Genomic DNA, 18,738 nt, shown 5'->3' with positions numbered 1-18,738 from the left:
AACCTTTTACGATTGAGCAAGTGATGGAAGCGCCGCTTAAAGAAGGGCGTGCATCGTGAGCGAAAATACGATTACTCGATAGAAACTACCAAATTCAATCGGTGTTCGATAGTATTTTTAACGGAAATGTTTGGCGAAACATTAGGAATTGCGAATTTTGTTATTTATAATTTTAATAATATGAATGTGATATTTATTTGTTGATTGCATATAAATATCAATATTACATGTTATTGGACTAAGCTTGTACAAGTTCATTGCTCCTTGCCCTTGCCATTCATAAAAAGAACCTTAAAAACAAGAGTTTACAATGCAATAGAAAAAAGATACAATTTGCAGGCATTGGCAACTGGTAATTAAAGTCGTGCTACCGAAATTTTTTACAAGAACTGATAAGCGGAGACTTGATAAGCGGGAGCAACATTATAAAAAAGCATCTGTGGTACGATATTAGCTGCTATCTACAAGAAATACTCAACTCCGTTCAGCTGGTAATGATATAACCACTGAACATTGTATGGGATGACGCCAAACTCCAACAGAGATCAGTGAGAGACAGGTGGTTTGTAGAAGTAAATGGTGCCATGAAGAATCTGCATGAAGCTATTCTTCTGCTTTTATACTGCTGGACTGGCGGCGTTAGAGGCGTTAACTCAAGGCCCGGACGCATAGTTAATGGACATGAAGCACATGAGGGCGAATTTCCCTACCAGGTAACATTTTGAAATGCTTTAAAATAAAATTTTAATACAAATAATTCCACCACAGATTTCACTACGCCGCCAGATGATTCACATTTGTGGTGCCTCGGTCCTGGAGGACAGCTGGGCCTTAACAGCCGCCCATTGCGTCGAAGGGTATGAGGAGGAACCCAAACTTTTCACCTTACGACTGGGTAGCATTCAACGTTCCAGCGGTGGCAGTATCTTGGAAGTCCGGAATATCTATAGACATCCCATGTACGATCCCGAAGACATGAATTTCGACCTTGCGTTGTTACGTACTGCCGCCAATGCAGTTCGCAGCGTTCCCAATGTGTCACCAATCCGTCTGCCAGAGGCCTCCGAGCTAGTTCCAGAGAATACCGAAGCTATTGTCTCCGGCTGGGGGCATATGAGCACTGATGAGCAGATTCTCTCACCCGTGCTGAAATATACGACTGTGATGACGGTTAATCAGGAGAAGTGTCAAGCTGATTTGAGCGAGCACGGCGGAATTACTGATGCGTAAGTGTAAAAAGATAAATGTGAAGCCACGTGTTTGCTGATTATTGAATATTGAACCAGAATGTTCTGTGCAGCTGCACGTAATACTGATGCCTGTCAGGGAGATAGCGGTGGACCTATTAGTGTTAACGAAACACTCATTGGCATTGTGTCTTGGGGCGTGGGTTGTGCAGATCCATATTATCCGGGAGTTTACACACGTCTTTCTTATCCGCCCATCAGGCGTTGGATACGGTTGATGACCAAATTGTAAATGGAATTTAATTGAAAGACTTCCTTGTGGAATAGTAAATATATATCCAAAAAATGCATTCAAAAGCACATGAACTGACTTATTATTATAAAAAAAGATACTCAATTCACCAATATGAGTCCTAAGCGAGATCCACATTGCTTATCTAATTCAAATGCGAGCGCGCTTTCATTTCCACAGTCTCTCGCCTATCGCCTATCGAAGCATTCGATAGATAGTACTATGTCGTCACCGAGCGCACCACTATAAACAATTCTTATTGGAAAATTTACGCATACCGTTTCGCCTGCGTTTTGTGGCCGTTATTTATACTTTTCTGTTAGTCTGCGCTAAATTCGATTTGGCTTTTAAATTAAGTAAATAGGAAGTATATATAAATAAAAACGAGTCCACTAGAGCAGTGTAACGTGACGGCAACGGTAGCGGCAGCAACGAATCGTGGGAGTGGCAAAGGTGTAGCGGTGGTTGGCGGCGGCAACGCGCATTCTTTTTGGGTAAATTGCAGAAAGTTACAGAAATATCTGAAATATCGAAGAGAAATTTAAAAATAACACACACTAACAATGAAAACAACAACAAACCACTTACAGTCTGGTGCCGAATGAGCTGGCTGCGTTGGTTGTGGCTGTGCCTGAAAATGATTTATCAGCTTTTCTGTTGCTCCATGAGTCTCATCTCATTGCTGTTCAATGTTTTCTGGTTCTGTTGCACGTTGGCCAGCGCCATAATTCCATGGTGTACACTCACACTGCTGAGCATTTGTGTGGCATCCAAATTCGTGAAGTTGCGCACTCCAAATGAGAAGCGTTTGCTGAATCTATTCCACGAGCCGGGTGACATATCCTACTGGCCCATTGCTAATCGTGGTGCCGGCTACGATGCGCCCGAGAACTCTAAAGCAGCAGTGAAAAAGGTATGTGCACGCGTCTGCCAACCGGCGTCCTGATGACGTCGCTTTCGGTGGTTGTTTGCAAAGAACAGCGCGAAAAAAATCAATAACTTCTCCCCCCCTCTTTCGTTCAAACGCAGTGCCTCGCACGTGGCTATCGCAACGTGCTGTTGGATGCCGGCTTGACGGCTTGCGGTGAAATAGTCATTGCCAATCGACAGACCTTGGAGCGCGCAGGCCTTAGTGGCGGACTAGCCCATCACACGCTAGCGGAATTACAAAAAATAAACATTACGGAGCTGCATCCCATGGGGTAAGCATTTAGACGCAGTTATAAATATTTATTCGTATGTAATTTCTTTATTTCTGCGCAGCTCGCAATACGACGCCGAGCATATTGCCACGTTAAAGGAACTTGCCGACTTCTTGGACGAGCAGAGTACTCCGCTAACACTCTTCCTGCACATTCATGACAATAGTGCGCGCATGCTGGAGCGACTCCAGCAGTTTATGGCCAGTCGGGAGCAGTTTAGACAGCGCACAATCATAATTAGTCCCTCACCACTGGCCATTTACCAGGTGCGTAGAAATATAGATCTATGTGTGTGTACCTTATAATTCAAGGTACTGTTGTAAAGCTATAATATATTTTTAAATATAGACATGAATCGATTAGTCTACACGTCCCATAAATATTTATTTAAGGTACAGATAAGATATAAAACTGATAGCAATAAATTGATAAACATTTTCAGAGCAAAACTTTGCGATTTCGCAGAAATAACCTTAACCGTATAAAGGTTAAAAAAGTTGTGTCATTTCCATCTTAATCGTTTGATAGACATTTAATTCTAAAAGTTGATTTTTTTAAATGTTGCATTTGATGGATAATTTTTTTCAATCCTATTTAGCAAATTTATTTGCGACTTTCTTTTAAATAAATTTTTTTAAATACCATATTTTGAATTACTTAATATTATTTTTATTTTTCAAATCATTGAAATCGACTACGACATTTAGCAGTTATCATTTCAGTAAAACTATAGGAATTCTACAAATATAAAGCTTAATTTATAATTTTAGAAATTAGTCCTAATTCTATGAAAGACAATTATTTTTCATCTCGAATAATGGTTCTTGATAATAATAATAACTACTATAAGCAATTTTTAGCAGTCTTCTGGTTTAATTCAAATATAAATGCGACTTTACTATCGTTTTATAAATGGTGTTGTATTTCTTAGAGTTGAAAAACATACTAGGCTGAACAAAAGAAAAAAAATTATTTTATAGAATAAATAATATTTATTAAATACATATATCTTTAAAAAATTGTCGAATTCCACAATTATATCAGGAATGTAGTTGCTCGTAATTTTAATATTAATTAAATTTATTTAAATTATACTTATATTTATATAAAATGATATATTTTCAAACCCTTTGACAGCTCCGTAAGCTACAGCCTGAAATCATTTGTGGTCTGTGGCATGAGACCTATCTATCGCTGGCTATACTGAAATCCTCCACATTGATTACCTCAATTTATGGCGCAGTTTTGCGTAATATAATCGCACCAGTTATTGGGATCAGCGTCGTATTTCTCAGCAAAGAGGAATTTAATCTGTGAGTAACCACATTCTGAACTATCAACGCATTTACCCCAAACAATATACATATGTCTATGTGTGTTTGCAGACATATTGCCGATCTGTGGCGCAATGTGGGCGTGTATGGCGTCTATGTGTATATGGTTAACTCACCTACCGAGAAGCGCTATTTTCAGAAAACTCTGAAAACGCAGTATCTAACGGATTCGTTGCGCTCCGAACCGCATCTATTGATGAAGGCCTAGACAATAATCTATAGATGGGAAGCGAACAAAACTCACAATCGAGCACACAAACATCGTTTGCATTTTTAGCTTTTATACATAATAAGTAGCTTAGTTTAATTTTTACTGGACCCATTCTGTCTTGCGTGCTTCAAATACCTAAGTTATATTATACCAGTTACTGTGTAGCGTCCACTCATTTATAGTATATTTATTTCTGTCCGATCAGATACTTTAAGTATTACCAGTGAAAACGATCTGTATATCTCTATATTATTATTTAATTGGTGCGGTTAGAAATGCAAATAATTTGAACACATATATGAGAGTGTGTTTTAAAAAGTGAATCACAAGAGAGTTTTAATTTGTTGGTTTTCATTAAAATTCAACACATTTTTTTTGTAGCCAAATTATTTGCCTGTGTGAACCACAACTGAAGACGTCCTCTTTTTTGATAATTTTATTTATTGAAAGCTTTATTTAGATACATATTTGCTTTTTAAGAGATTCATATATTTTTTATACTCATTCTCATTATGGCACAAACCCTTTTGTATACACACAATGTTTATAACTATATGGTGTTTTTGATGTGCTATTATATATACTGCTTTTATACTTGATAGGCCAGGACACAGCTACTTACTGATTATTAGTCCTGCTCCGTATACATATAGCCTTAACTGTTCCCAAGCCACACACCAGATTTGATGAATTGATTTGTCCAAGACAATGGTCGAATTACTATTCTTTATTGTAGAAATATGTATGAACACTGTACTATATACAACTGTACGTATTTGTATATTGACGAAAACACGAACATTAGCTATACGATTATACCAAAAAGCAAATAAATTGTACAACATTTACATTTGTGTACTGAAACAAGCGAATAATAAATTAGATAACTATTGACTATAATTAAGACTTCATAAAACCTATTTCAGTTTGCCAAAATTTAATTATAATTTTCTCCGGAGCCTTACAGACAGCTGATCTTACCTTGAATGGAAGTTGTTTTAAAATTATGGATAAATTAAATTTGAAACCGATTTTTAAATAATAATTGAAAACTTATCCGCCCAGTCTTAAAACTAAAATGGCAATATTATTAAAAGAACTTCAAAATACAACGAGAAATTTTGGTTATGATATCGTAATAAATAAAAAGTTTCATTTTAAGAGTGTTTTTGCAACGACTGATTTCATATTACAAGTATTTATAGAAATTAATTTTGGCGGTAAATTGAAAAACGTAACAATCCCCTGCGTCGTATGAGAGCCACCTAACCGAAGCCACTTTTAACATGAAAAGCTGATAAGCTCATATCTTTTTTACAGAAACTAATATTGCTCATCGAAGCCGTTTTAATAGCTAATATTTAGATTATTATACTTGGGGTCCAATGGTGATGAACTAGAACTAAAGGAATACTGTATTGTGGTTTGTTTCGCGGTATCTTTGGGCAATAGAATCATTGCTTATACGTAACTGAACCTTTCAAATAATTGATTATGGTTTACCAATCCCTAATTCGTCACATCTGGCCCCACACAATAAAGAGGAATTTGTTTTACGATAAGCATTTTTGATATATGTATTTCATTTTATATTTTATTGGTATATTTGATGAAAAGGCTTACAGGTCAGCTAAAATGCGTAAATATATTGGTACAAAATTCATACAAAACTGCGTGCGAAAATGGCCGCTTTAAAGTAACTATTTAATAATAATATATTTGGAACTTATAAAGATTAACAATAGGCGTACATACATAACATCTAGGCATCACCAAAATAATTAAATTTGTACAAACGTAAAGTAAATTTTGCAAACACTTCCTCACACATCCAATTTTAGGAAGAGATTAAAGTAGAATAAACAAAATTAAATTAATAACGAGACTAATGTGGTATGCAGAAAAAGGAAACAATTATGAAGAAAAAAAATGCGATGCTATAACATCTTATTTGCGTCGGGAGCGTGTCACGCGTTTCGGAGCATCGCCCACCGAGGGAGGCAATGTCGACAGCTTTGCGGCCTCCTCGGCTGCTTCAAAATGTACCTTTCGTCCACGAGCCGTGCGAGTTGGTACCGAGGCAGTTGGTGTCGCCTCGGCCTCCTCCTCCTGCTCGGCTTTACGTCCTTTGCCGCGTGGCGGTGCACGTTTCTTGCTAGCTGCCACCACCTCTGGCTGCTCATCATCGGTATCCACGTTGGTTGGTTGCGTCTTACCGCGCGCTCGCTTGGATGGAGGCTCCTTATCCGGTGCTTCGGATGAGGCTTTGCCACGGGCCGTGCGTTTCGTTGGCGCCTTCTCCTCCATCGGAGCCAATTCGTCAGCTTGGCTGGAGGCGCTCTCCTTCCGACTGCGTGCGTTGCGTTTGCTGCTCGTTGTCGGCACTGATGCTGCATCCAGCTCCCCACTGACATCTGTCGTCTCTTTGGCAGCTTTGCGACCACGTCCTGAAGTTTCGGCCACTTCGGCGGGCTTGCGTCTTGCGCCACGAGCTTTGCCAGCGGGTGCAGACTCATTTTCTTCGCCTTGCAACACATTCTTCTCGAGTGGCTCATCTTCGACCTGTAGGGCCTTCTTTTCTGGTGGCTCCTCTGTGTCCTCGGCTGCCGCCTTACCCTTACGTCGCTTGGGTGTGCCCGGTCGTGGTGAATTCACTATAAGTTCCAGAGCCTTGACCGTTGGTTGTCTGATGCGACGCCCACGAGTTGTGCTCGGCTTCTCATCATCCGAGTTGGTTTCGTTGTAGTTGCGTCTCGGTATGTTGCGCCCCTCGCGCTTCTGAGATGCCGTTTGCTCTGGTGGCTTAGCGGATTCGCTTGGTTCCGGTGTGGCAGCCTTTGGTGTAGTGGGTTGAGGTGTTGGAATGACGGCCAACTCGGTCTGCTTTATGGTTGCAGTTGCTTTGGCGGTTGGCTTACGGGGTTTGCGAGCTGATGCTGTCTTCTTTTCATCGTCTGAGGTCTCGTCATAGTTCTTGCGTGGCACATTGCGTCCCTCGCGCCGCCGTGGCGAAGACTCATCTTCAGTATTGGCGGGCGAGGAAAGCGGCGCATCCGAGGACCCCACATCCTTTGCTTGCTCAACGGCAGGTGGGGGAATTGTAATCACTTCGGGCGTATGTATTTCAACCACATCGGGTTCCTCTACCACAGCTGATGCTTTACGTCCCCGACGTGCCACTTTCTTGGGTGGCACTGCTTCATCATCCGGCTCTACAGAAGCGGATGCCTTACGTGCCCGCCGTTTTGATTTCTCTGGCGGGCTTGCTGGCGTCTGAGTTTCTTCTTCTTTTTTGTGCTGTGGTTCCTTAACAGCAGCATCTTTTCGACCCCTTCTTGTGGGCTTGGGCACCGCTGCATCGACTGGATCCTCCATCTTTGTTTCCGTCGGGACGACATCTGTTGAAGGCCTACGCCCACGGCGCTTCGGTTTTTCGGCGACTTCGTTGGTCTTGTTTTCTTCTGTCAGTTCTACATCGACAGTAGCTTTACGACCGCGCCTGGTGACAGTTTTCTCTCCAAGTTCAGTTGGGACAGTTAAATGCTGAGTTATCTGTTGGTCCTTTGGAAGCACAGCCCCTACCGCCTCCTCTGCTGAGGGGTTGCGACCACGTCGTTTTGGTTGTTCCTTGGTTTCGAAGACTTCATCTATTTGTGAGAGCGCTTCCTTTGAATAATCTTCAACCTTTTTGAGTGGTATGTTTACTATTGAAGTCTCCACCACGTCAGCTGAGGCTTTGCGACCTCTTCGCTTTGGTCTATCCCCAGACTGTCCTTCCGACTCAACATCTTCCTTTTTCTTTGTTAGTGGAACATCCGTTGCCTCCACCACCTCAGCTGAGGCCTTGCGACCACGTCGTTTTGATTTTTCGGCAACCGGCTGGGATTCAGTTTCCGGATCTTCAAGGATGATTGTTCGATGGGATTGCCCTTTTGACTCAACCTCTTCCTTTTTCTTTGTTAGTGGAAGATCAACAGCTTCCACCACCTCGGCTGAGGGCTTGCGGCCTCGCCGTTTGGGTTTTTCGACTATCGGTTCTTCAATATCAGGAGCTTCAGGAGCGGTTGTTAATCGATCGGTGTTTCCTTTGGAATCCCCTAATTCTTTGTTCTTAGATGGTAGCTGCACAATTTCCTTCTTGGAAGTAGAATCCACTACTTCAGTTGAGGCCTTGCGACCACGTCGTTTAGGTTTTTCATCAACTGCGTTCGCTTCGACTTCAGCTTCGGGCTCTTCAAACACAATTGCTGGAACCTGTACCACATTAATCTTCTTCTTTTCTCCTAAAAGATCTGCTACCTCTGCCACTTCAGCGGAGGCTCCTCTGGCACGACGGGTTCTTTTTTCTATATCTAGCTCACCAGCTTTGTTTTCCGTGGCTGTAGACTCGAGCACTTCTGATGATGCCTTGCGTCCACGTCGTTTCGGTTCTTCGGCTTCATGGGCCTCTCTTTCTATTGCAGCTGAACCTTTTCGTAGAACTCTATTAGCTGGTTTTGGCTGCTCTGCCACCTGATCAACTTTAGTTGAGGGGGTGCGCCCACGTCGCCTAAGTGGTGTTGATGTTGCTGGCATTTCTTCAACGTGCTCTATATTTTCTTCTTTATTTTCGTTTAATTTTTGGGCTGATTGCTTTTTCTCCTCTGAAGCATCTGAAGTTTTGATAGCTTGCTTTGTTTCTGTAGAATCCGAAGTTACTTTGGTTATATCTGTTGCTGATTCTTTAGTAATTTCTAAAGGCGCTACTGGCACCTTATTCACGAAAGCCCTTCGTCCAAATCGACGTATACTCTCAACAGCTGTGTTGTCGACATTTTCCTCATCTCCGCGTGCACGTTTGACCGGCGGAATCTCCTCATCAAGTTTTGTGGAATCTTCAGTTCGATGGGAGCGCTTGGTAGCCTCCTGTGTGTCAGTCGTTTTTGCTGGAGTCTGTTTCTCCTCCTCACTGGATTCCGCTTCGATAAGTAAAACGTCGTCATCTTCTTCTTTGGGAGCTTCAGTCATGTGCTGCTCTGTAGATGTAGTTGTGGTCAGTTTTTCTTCAATGACAATGGATTGATTTTGGGCTTCATTTGGAACAGGTAATATCTGTTCTTCTTCATGATCTGACACAACAGTTTTATTCAGTTTATTCACCGGAACGTTTGTCGTAATGGAATGAGCTTCAACTTCATCGGATGAACCCGCTTTGTTCGTCTTTTCGAATAATCCATTGTCATTATTTTTCGGTTCATCTCGCACAGAAATACTTTTAACACCGGCTTCTTCCATGACCGTAGAATTATCATTTTCCGTATGATTTGTTGCTTCTTTCAACTCTGTAGTCGAATCACTTTCGTCCTCTTTTTTGTGCAACGATGTTTCTGCTTCGATTGCAGTATCAGAAGTTATATTGTGGATAGGACCTTTTTCAGGTTTATCGAGCTCTTTAGCCGCCTTATCACGGAAATCTTTATTGAGTTTATTTGTATCTTTTTTCGAGGTATCTACTATTTCTTCCTCAGTTTCTGTGATTTCATTTTCGACTACATTCACTATCTTTTCGGCATTTTCTTCAACTGGAATATCGTCTGTTTTCAGGGAAGTTTCTTTTAATTTTAACTCAATACCGTCTGCCACAGACAGATTAACATTTTCTTCTGCTTCTGTGCGTTTTTCAATGATTTCGGGAGTCTCCTCACTGTCGTCACTCAGTTCAACGAACTCAGTCACTTTTTTATCGTTTGCCTGGATGTTTTCTTCGATCAATTCGTCGTCACTCGTCAAATCAATTGATGCTTCGTTTGGATCGTTTGTATTTTCAGCTTTTGGATCTTCACTGCTTAGTTCCCCTCTCTCTGGACTATATTCTAATCTAATGCTCTGCTCGGCTATAGTTGGATATGTTGCTTTCTGTACTGCACTTGAGGAAGATTCCGCTCCTATTGCGTCCGAAGATTCTTCTTGAGACCCGGTTGGTTCCTCGTCGTCTGATAAGTCATCGTTTGTCAAATCGATGCTTTCATTAACCGAAATTTCTTGTGCATTTGCTTTCGATTCGTTGAGTCCTTCTTTGGCCACAGCTTGTCCTTCCACATCGATTTCTGCACGTTCGTCTTTATCTTTAGATTTACTTTCTTCTGCTGTAGAATGCTCTGCTGGTTTAGGTATTTCTTCTGCCTTTAATTCAATAACCTCGTGAGTACCAACCACCTTTTCGGCAATAATAGAAACGTCAATCGTTTCAGTTTTACGTTCTTCAGAGGCTAATGTAGTATTTGTATGAGCATCGTCATCATCCAAATCTATTATTGATGATGATGCTGTTGTACTAAGCTCTTGTGTTTCCTCTCCAACAGCTATATTTAGAAGATCGGACTTTTCAACTTCCTGCGGGAGATCGGCTTGTTCTTGGGATCTATCCGATACGTTCGATGAAATTTCAATAGATTCTTTCTCTTCCGTTCCATAAACAGAATGGTCTTTATCAGGTATTGCATCAGTAAGGTCTTTAGTATTTTCAGTTGGTTTCGGTTCTTCATTGTTTTCTAACTCGGTTTCCACAATTTTATTTTCTACGTTCTCCACAGAAGTAAATTCGTTGGCTTCAGGTTCCACTTGCTCTGCTGGCTCAGAAATGTCCAAGATATCATCCTCAGATATTGATTTTGAGACGGCAGTTTCATCATTAGTGGTCACAGATATTCCTTCTATACTGGAAACTTCCGATTGTTCTTGAAGGTCAAATACAAGAGAATTGCTTGCCATTGCATTATCAATTTCCACACTGGCTTTTTCATTAGTCGTCGCAGATTTTCCCTCTATACTGGATATTTCCAATGATTGTTCTTGAAGTCCATAACTAACCGATTGGTTTGCAACTGGAACAGCTTCGTCACTTCCCACTGTAATTTTGTTATGTTTCATTTTGTTTTCATCAACTGAAGTAATTTCCTTGGGTTCAGCCTCTTCTTGTTCGACTGATGTGGTTTTACTTGATGCCGGATTATCCATATTTTCATCTTCATTTTCTTCATTAGTCATCGCAGATTTTCTTCCTATGCTGGAAACTTCCAATGATTGTTGCCCATAACTAGATTGGCTTGCATTCGGAACTGTTTCTTCACATCCACCTACATTTTCAGAAATGAATTCCTTGTGTTCCATTTCTTCTTGCACGAGAGATGTAGGTTCCCTAATTTCAGTTTCAGTAGATCCAATATGCTCTTGTCCGATTGGAGCAGGATCATTCACACTTTCATTTTCTACTATTGATCTAAGCTCAGAACTTTCTTCATTAGTCATCGCAGATTTTCTTTCTATGCTGGAAACTTCTAATGATTGATCTGGAAGGTCAAAAATAGTAGATTGGTTTCCATTCGGATCCGCTGCAGGCGCAGTTTCTTCCCCGCCCAGTTTTGGTTTTGATTCAGGATTATTTATAATATCATCGTCTGATGCCGATATTACAGATGATGTTTCCTCATTAGTGCCAGTTGGTAATCCTTCTGTGCTGGAAGTTTGAAGCGAAACTTCCAATGATTGGTCTGGAAGGTCAGCAATAGTAGATTGATTTCCATTCGAACCCGCTACAGGCGTAGTTTCTTCCCCGCCAAGCTTTGGTTTACTTGTTTCAGGATTATTTGTAATATCATTGTCTGATGCTGATATTATAGCAGATGTTTCCTCATTAGTGGCAGTAGATATTCTTTCTATGCTGGAAGTTTGAAGCGAAACTTCCAGTGATTGTTCTTGGAGATCAAAAACAATAGATTGCTTTTCATTCGAATCCGCTACAGGCACAGTTTCTTCCTCGCTCAGTTTAGGTTTACTTGATTCAGGATTATTTATAATATCGTCGTCTGATGCTGATATTATAGCAGATGTTTCCTCATTAGTGGCAGTAGATATTCTTTCTATGCTGGAAGTTTGAAGTGAACTTTGATCGTTTATGGATACTCCTACAGAGCTTTCTTGTTCTTCTTCCAATTCGACAGCAGTGTTCTCATGCGTCGTTGAAGCTGTTTCCAAAAGTTCATTGGCTTCCACTTTGTGTACATCTCCGTCTGCATCTTCTTCATCTAATTCAATGATTGATTCATCTTCATTTATGTTTTGGTCTTTGGCTTCATCCAATTTTATAACTGAATGATTATTGCTTTGAATTTCACTTCCTGCTGGCTCTTCAATCTGAATACATTCGTTAGATTGTGGCTGCATCGTTTCTTCTTTCTCACCCTCAAATAAAACGGATTCGTTGGAATTCGGTTCGGATGCCTCTTTTAAAGGTTCATCATCGTTAACTTCTTCTATATTGCCATTTTTCTGCTCGTTAACATTTTTAGCTGTCTGATCAATTTCAATTATGGAGGTATCATTGTTATTAGTTCCATCTTCCTTTTTCGCTAGTTGTTGGAGTTCAACGTTTTCAATAGTTGCAGTGGAAGTTGTGGGTTGATTTTCAACTTCAATTTGAGAGACAGCGGATTTATTTGAACTTGTTTCTTTTGTCATTATTGGTTCTTCAGTGAGATCCACTGTGGATTCTGTGATTGTTTCTGGTGTCCGGTTGAGTTCAATAATGGAACTACTATTTCCTTTATCTGATGTTCCTGTTTCCTTTTCGATTGCTGCCGGTTTCTGCTCTTCCTCCTCTTCTTCGTCATCGCTGACCACTAATGGTTCACCCAATCCCAGTGTGGACTCATGCTGCGAATATTCCAAAGTGTTTTCTTTCTCTTCTTGCAGCGTGTAAGTTAAGCGAGCAGTGCTGGTCATTTTTGTTTCTTCCACCGTCATATTTTCCGAATCAGCACCACTAACCATAAGGGGCTCCGAAAAAATAGAATCTGTTGTTTGATCCAACATTTGGATGCCACTCATGTCATTCACATCGTTCGCTGACTCTGAACCGGAATTGGACAACTTGATCTCTCTTGCCAAGTTGGCACCATCAACCGCCTTATAAGCTGTGCTTGTTAGTGGATCCTTCAACGAGGTGCTTGCAGCACAGTTGATGCTCATCAACGCTTCAGAAGAAATGGATTCATTGCGATCAGCATTTGTCTGATCTGCTTCGGGCTCAGCATTTGTATTCAACTTCGAAACAGATAAAGGATCTTCGCCAGCAGCCGTATTGAATGCAGCTACACTTAACTCTGTTTCGGTTACATTGGTGGTAAGCATTGTAGATGACTCATCAAAGATTTTTTCCAATTGCATGGAAGCATTGGTGGAGTTTAAATCGTACTCTGTTGCTGGCACGCTGGCATTTGTGTGGGACTGAAGAAGTGCACTACCCGGTTCATTGGGTATCATAATATTCTTGGCTCTTGGCGTTTTAAAGAACTTATCACACTCCTCGTCCACGATTAGAGATTTTCTACACTCCTGCAATGAGACACGAGCAACAGTCGCACTTTTGGGTGTACCTCCTACATCGTCGGACATTTCCAATAGCTCTTCGATGTTGCCCAATATGGGGGAGGCGTTTACTTTGGGTGTGCGCATCATTTCACGCAATCCCTTGAAGCGTGGAGTGCTGCAACTTTTCGGCGTTTTAAGCATTTCGCGCATACCCTTATAATCGATTTTATCCGGTTCGTCCGACGAATGTATTTCTTCACCATAATCCTCATCCACAGCTGGGGCTGAAACATACATTATTTAATATTACATTGAAAGCAATTGTATATTCTACACACCTTCCAAATCGTTTTGCTCCTCGTGTGCGGTTTCCTTCGCCTCAATTTCCTTTTCAGCTGCTGCAAGTTTAATCAAATTATTAAACACGGTTTATTGGAGAATATTAAGTGTTTGTCACCTTCTGTTGGTTCTCGCTCTTCCACAATCGCACCCATATTGTCAATGGCCTCATCTAGCTGCGCTCCACGCTTGGGTGTACTTAGCAAACGTTTTGAGTAGCGCGTGGGTGTTGCCTGTACGTCATCGGAGAGACGTCGATTGCGTTTCGGTGTTGTAGGCAAGTCACAAGCAGAGCACGAAGCACGGCGTGTTGGCTTATTGGAATTTAGGGCTCCGACAACCACGTCCACAGAAGCGCGACGCGTACTTCGTCTGGGCGTTAAAGTCGCAGAGAAGCGACGTGTGCTGCGTCTTGGCGTGGGATTATCATTGAATTTGCTGCTTAGCTCTCTTACTGTCTGATCTTTTGTAGCTGCAATATTGTCAAAGAACATTTAAGCATTTGTTACCTTTCTTTAAGAAATAGAAACACTTACAATTGGCTGTATTTGTATGCTGTTCGTTTGAGTGCACCTCTTCGCAAAAGCTGTCTTCAATTACCTCATTTTCTGCACATAAAAATATAGCGATTGCACATTAAATTCAACTTTTAAGTTTAAATGAATCCTACCTTCGTTATTTTTGGCAACTTCTGACTCCTTTAATATGACAGAGTTGTTCGCAGTTAATACTTTTCCATAGTTTTCGTCCGCCGGAATTGCTAATTTTTAAAGAAGTTATTTATATATTTTTATGAAAAGAAACCTCCGTGATGCTCACCATTATCATTATGTTCATTTTCCTCTGAGCTTTCTATGCTCTCTAAAGCTGATAAAAAAGAATATCATTTTATTTCTCATGCTGTATTATTATTAATTGTTGCATCTCACCTTCTGTCTGGCCGGGCTTCTCGACAATGATGCCCAAGTCGCCGACTGATTCGTCCAGCTGCATGCCACGTTTTGATTGACGACGGGGCGTCTTAGGCTCTACTGCAGATCCTTCTGTGGGTTTAGAGGACGCTTCTACAGAAGCTCGTCGCATACTTCGTCTGTTTAATTTTTCTGTCAATTGTTCATGCATTTCGTCTAATTCTGTGTCTTCACTATCAACCACAACTGCAATAAGAGAGGTAAATAAATAGCTTTAATAAAACATTCTTGCAATACTACGCCCTTCAAATGCTTACTATTAGTTTTAGGGGTATCCTCTACACTGCTGAGCAGCTCCTCGCACAGTGTTTCTTCTTTATTGCTCGCCGCAGTTGGCGTTGTAACGTCTAAGTTAAAAATGTGTTGTCAAAAAATTGAATTTATAATAAACAAAACAAGCATTTACCTTTCTGATATGTTGAATTTTCCGGCTGCTCTGGCTCTGTTGCTATTACATCAATCTCTAATATATTATCAGTGGTGGTGATATCTACAACATTTTTGGAATCGTTTATTTCTGATGAGATTTTCTTGGTCTCCTCTGAAGCCGATATTTGTGGAGCATCTGAAATATCTTCTGTTGCTTCTGTTGCCTCGATTAATTCGTTTTTCTTTGTAATGTCTTGTTCTTCAGATGGTTTTGCCGCCAAGTCAAAAGTAGTCGAAAGCTCTTCAGATTGCACGGCATCTTCGGGCTGTACCTCTGCTGTTGTTGTGGTTGTTGTTGTTGAGACTTCCGCATTGCTCAACTCAATGGTTTCATTAAGGTTTCTATCGTCTAACGACGCTGCCTCTTTGTTTTCAAGGACCGCCGTCTCTGCTTCAATCCCGGAGGCTTCAATTGTTGAATTATTAGCATTCGCAGTGTCTTCGATTAAGTTCTCGAAAAGATCTGCTTCGGTGGCCACATCTTCCGCTTCAATTTCTTTCTCTAAAATTTCCATATCAATAAAAGCACTTGGTTTGGCACATTCATCAATTTTAAGGCTCTCTGAATTATGTTGTTTAAGTTCTGTGTCCTGTTTCTGATCGTCTCCTTGGGACTTCTCTTTGCTGGTCTTTTGTGCTAGGAGTTGTTCCATTCTATTAAGGAGCTCTTTTGTGGAATTTTCCTCATCTTCATCTGCTAGAATGGCTACCACAGGTTTTGGTTCAGCCTCTTTGGAGCCCCCATTATCCAAAACAGCGCATTCGTCTTCATCATCAATAATGAAAGTGCGACTAAGTTCGGCAGATGTTTCGGCATCAGGCGTTGACATTTTATCTTCACAAAAACTAACTGGTTTTGTATCTAATGCATAATTTGAAGGTGTTTGTTTCGCTGGCTGCTGTGACAGAAAGTTTGAAGGCGAGCTGCGTCCTGGCGAGTTAAGGGATTTTCGTGCTTTAGCCACCAGTTTGTTGGACACATGGTGTGGTGAGGTGCGATGAACAGCCGCCATTGATTTGCGCAATTGTGAAACTTTATTATCCCGAGGTTTAGCGGCTGCCAAGGATTTGCGAGGTAGCGTTTTCTTGATCGAGGAATTCCTATCCGGATGGAAAGGCAATCTACGAATGGGCGTTGAAAGACTTTGACGACGTGAGTTAATAAGCGCATGCTTTGCAGCCAAATTCTTGGGTGTTACTGTGCCCGGAGTGGCTTGCGTTGTTAACTTTTTAGCGCTGGTTAGAAGTGCTCGCTTCATCAGCGACTGTGGAGTGCGTTTGGGGGTTGAGGCGGCTGTCTGCAGTTGCCTTTTAGGTGTTACAACTGCATGTTTGTCCGGTCCAGCCGAATCAGTTATGCTTATGATCGATGAGGTCTTTGCCGATTCGACCGAAGAGTCCACCACAACAATGGGTGTGCTTTCGCTCAATGAGCTGCCCGAAGCTGGCGTTGAAGGTGTCTTGAGCACAGGAGCCAAACGTTTGGGCGTTGTTAAATCAATTAAATACATGGACGCCTTTGGTTTGGCCGCCAGCGCCTTCTTTGAGGTCGATGGTGTGCTGAAGTCCATGAGATCCCGACTGCAGCTCTCCTCGTTCAGTTCAGAGAGCACACTTTTCGGCGTGCTGTAAACACTCTTCGGCGTTAAGGCCGCGACATTTGGACTGTTTGGCTTGCAGATCCGCGTGAACGATTTCTCGATTTTGATACCCGTCTCACGGGGCGAGAATGATGTGATCACCATGTCGGAGCGCGCACACAACTGCAGAATAATTTTATTGCTGGGCGTGCTGGTATTCTCCTTGTTCTGTGTCGCTTCGAGCAAATCAATTTTGGGTGTATCGTCGGCGATTTGTGGTGTTGGAAGTGTGTCGCAACGCTCCTCATCTTTACTGGTGCTGATATCTAGTAGAGCATCGCTTTCGTTACGCGACTCGATGGATGTGTTTCCCTCATCATCCGAGTTTATAGAGTAGCGGAAGCTGTTGAAAAGTTATTAGGGTTTGGTATAATTAAATTAGTGGTTTATAATTTTAACTGATAGTAATAGTTTATAGTAAATACGTCAGCAAAGCTATTAAAAAAGCAATTTAAAAAAATTGTCTTTAAATTAAATTAAAACTCTCGAAAAAATGTTATGAGAATCAAGTTAAAAAAAAGTTTGTTGAATGTAAGGAAATTCTTATCTTAATACGTTGCTAAATCTTAAATTTATGTGTGCATATATTTTCGATCACCCTAAAGGGGCTGTCAGAAATAAATAGGCAAGCATTTCGTGCTCTTTTCCCATAAGGCAAAATCAAGTAGTGATATCGAAGTGTGATATAAATGTACACAACATATGACAGAAATATGTGACGCAATAACAATTTCGGGGGTTAAAAATGCCAAAACAATTGCTTACTCTCTTTCTACCTGGCATGCGTTACTTACTTGTGAACGGTCATACGATTGGCAACCAGAGCTCGATTAGTCTGTAAGAAAAAAAGAGACGCGAGAAACATCAGCGACTGTACGTTGACTTTTTAGAAACTGAACCTTACCGCTCTGCCTGGACAGGAATTCGGCGCCTGTTCTGCCACTCGGTCTGGCTGGCGTTCGGGCGTTCTTGGTTCTGAATCCATGACATGTTCGCATTCGCTGACCTTGGGAAAGTCCCAGGTGTAGACCTCATTCAGAATCGTTATCTGCGCGCCATGCAGCAGCGGGCGTTTGGTGTTTACCAGCTGCCCGTCGAGGAGAATGGGTTTGGTGAGCGAATTATTACGAATGGTTACCTACAAAACATCGGGACATTATCAGTGCAAATTGAAAATCGATAAAGTCGGCTTCTTGCACCCTCACCCTGCCAAATGAGTCGCATTGTATCTCGCAGTGCAGACGATCTGCATCGGCCAGCTCCAAGTCACTATCTACGTAGGAGCCAATAATGAACTTGCGTCCTTTGGCTGGATGGGCTTCCGACACGCCTGCGGCATTGACATGCATCAATTGCGCGCCATCCAATGACATCTTAACAACCTGTTTATCTTTGGAGCTTTAGCAAAAAACCGCCTACTTTTGTAAAAGTGTGAGGCGGCAGCTGCAGCCGCCAACTTTCGCTTGTTAGTCCAAAAAAAAAGGAAGCCGCAATCGTGAAATCGAACGCAGATTAATTGTCACATCCACTGTTGAATTATTCACTTTGTTCTAAGTTTACTTTTTCGAACTGCATGTGGCAGATCTTTTTATTTGCAATACTTTAAAATTGCATTAGTTTTTCAACAATTTTTGCGGCCCGGTGGTCTTTCAGTGCAGGAATTTTTTCGCAGTAGAGGGACGCGCACTTTAATACCAAGCCGACTATTTGTTGATTTGACGCCGTTGTACAGCGTTAAATTCAAATTCAGACAAATCGTGCTGCCAACTTTTCGTTGACTCTCGA

At 41.5% G+C, this 18,738-nt stretch overlaps 3 protein-coding genes across 3 annotated transcripts; 2 read left to right on the top strand and 1 right to left on the bottom strand.

Annotated features, from left to right (window-relative positions):
* The first annotated feature begins 584 nt into the window (after window positions 1-584).
* LOC115623857 (trypsin-4) lies at window positions 585-1,479 on the top strand. The gene is made up of 3 exons (XM_030518401.1): window positions 585-713; window positions 769-1,226; window positions 1,287-1,479. Exons 1-3 carry the CDS (start codon window positions 585-587, stop codon window positions 1,477-1,479), a joined length of 780 nt encoding a protein of 259 aa, XP_030374261.1.
* A 332-nt stretch (window positions 1,480-1,811) lies between these two features.
* LOC115624046 (glycerophosphodiester phosphodiesterase 1) lies at window positions 1,812-5,123 on the top strand. The gene is made up of 6 exons (XM_030518626.1): window positions 1,812-1,973; window positions 2,070-2,392; window positions 2,509-2,681; window positions 2,743-2,947; window positions 3,819-3,994; window positions 4,067-5,123. Exons 2-6 carry the CDS (start codon window positions 2,081-2,083, stop codon window positions 4,221-4,223), a joined length of 1,023 nt encoding a protein of 340 aa, XP_030374486.1. The 5' UTR covers window positions 1,812-1,973; window positions 2,070-2,080; the 3' UTR covers window positions 4,224-5,123.
* An 800-nt stretch (window positions 5,124-5,923) lies between these two features.
* LOC115624339 (titin) lies at window positions 5,924-18,584 on the bottom strand. Its single transcript, XM_030518991.1, has 12 exons — window positions 18,159-18,584; window positions 17,858-18,091; window positions 17,748-17,788; window positions 15,291-17,296; window positions 15,142-15,231; window positions 14,843-15,070; window positions 14,733-14,780; window positions 14,584-14,673; window positions 14,450-14,521; window positions 14,032-14,385; window positions 13,913-13,972; window positions 5,924-13,858 (listed from the first exon to the last, which is right to left on the bottom strand). Exons 1-12 carry the CDS (start codon window positions 18,324-18,326, stop codon window positions 6,174-6,176), a joined length of 11,076 nt encoding a protein of 3,691 aa, XP_030374851.1. The 5' UTR covers window positions 18,327-18,584; the 3' UTR covers window positions 5,924-6,173.
* Between the last annotated feature and the right edge of the window lie 154 nt (window positions 18,585-18,738).

This window comes from Scaptodrosophila lebanonensis, unplaced genomic scaffold (assembly GCF_003285725.1).
Source record: "Scaptodrosophila lebanonensis strain 11010-0011.00,11010-0021.00 unplaced genomic scaffold, SlebRS2 tig00000053-arrow-pilon, whole genome shotgun sequence".
NCBI classification, from domain to species: Eukaryota; Metazoa; Arthropoda; class Insecta; order Diptera; family Drosophilidae; genus Scaptodrosophila; species Scaptodrosophila lebanonensis.
This window is presented reverse-complemented; position numbering and strand designations above follow the sequence as displayed.

Excerpts from the sequence above, each read along its gene's own strand:
- LOC115623857 (XM_030518401.1), top strand. The coding sequence starts at position 585 with ATGAAGAATCTGCATGAAGCTATTCTTCTGCTTTTATACTGCTGGACT. Across the intron at positions 714-768 it reads AGGGCGAATTTCCCTACCAG|ATTTCACTACGCCGCCAGAT; the intron begins GTAACATTTTGA and ends ATTCCACCACAG. Across the intron at positions 1,227-1,286 it reads CACGGCGGAATTACTGATGC|AATGTTCTGTGCAGCTGCAC; the intron begins GTAAGTGTAAAA and ends ATATTGAACCAG.
- LOC115624046 (XM_030518626.1), top strand. The coding sequence starts at position 2,081 with ATGAGCTGGCTGCGTTGGTTGTGGCTGTGCCTGAAAATGATTTATCAG. Across the intron at positions 2,393-2,508 it reads CTAAAGCAGCAGTGAAAAAG|TGCCTCGCACGTGGCTATCG; the intron begins GTATGTGCACGC and ends GTTCAAACGCAG. Across the intron at positions 3,995-4,066 it reads AGCAAAGAGGAATTTAATCT|ACATATTGCCGATCTGTGGC; the intron begins GTGAGTAACCAC and ends GTGTGTTTGCAG.
- LOC115624339 (XM_030518991.1), bottom strand. The coding sequence starts at position 18,326 with ATGTCATTGGATGGCGCGCAATTGATGCATGTCAATGCCGCAGGCGTG. Across the intron at positions 13,973-14,031 it reads AGAGCGAGAACCAACAGAAG|CAGCTGAAAAGGAAATTGAG; the intron begins GTGACAAACACT and ends TTAAACTTGCAG. Across the intron at positions 13,859-13,912 it reads GGAGCAAAACGATTTGGAAG|CCCCAGCTGTGGATGAGGAT; the intron begins GTGTGTAGAATA and ends TGTATGTTTCAG.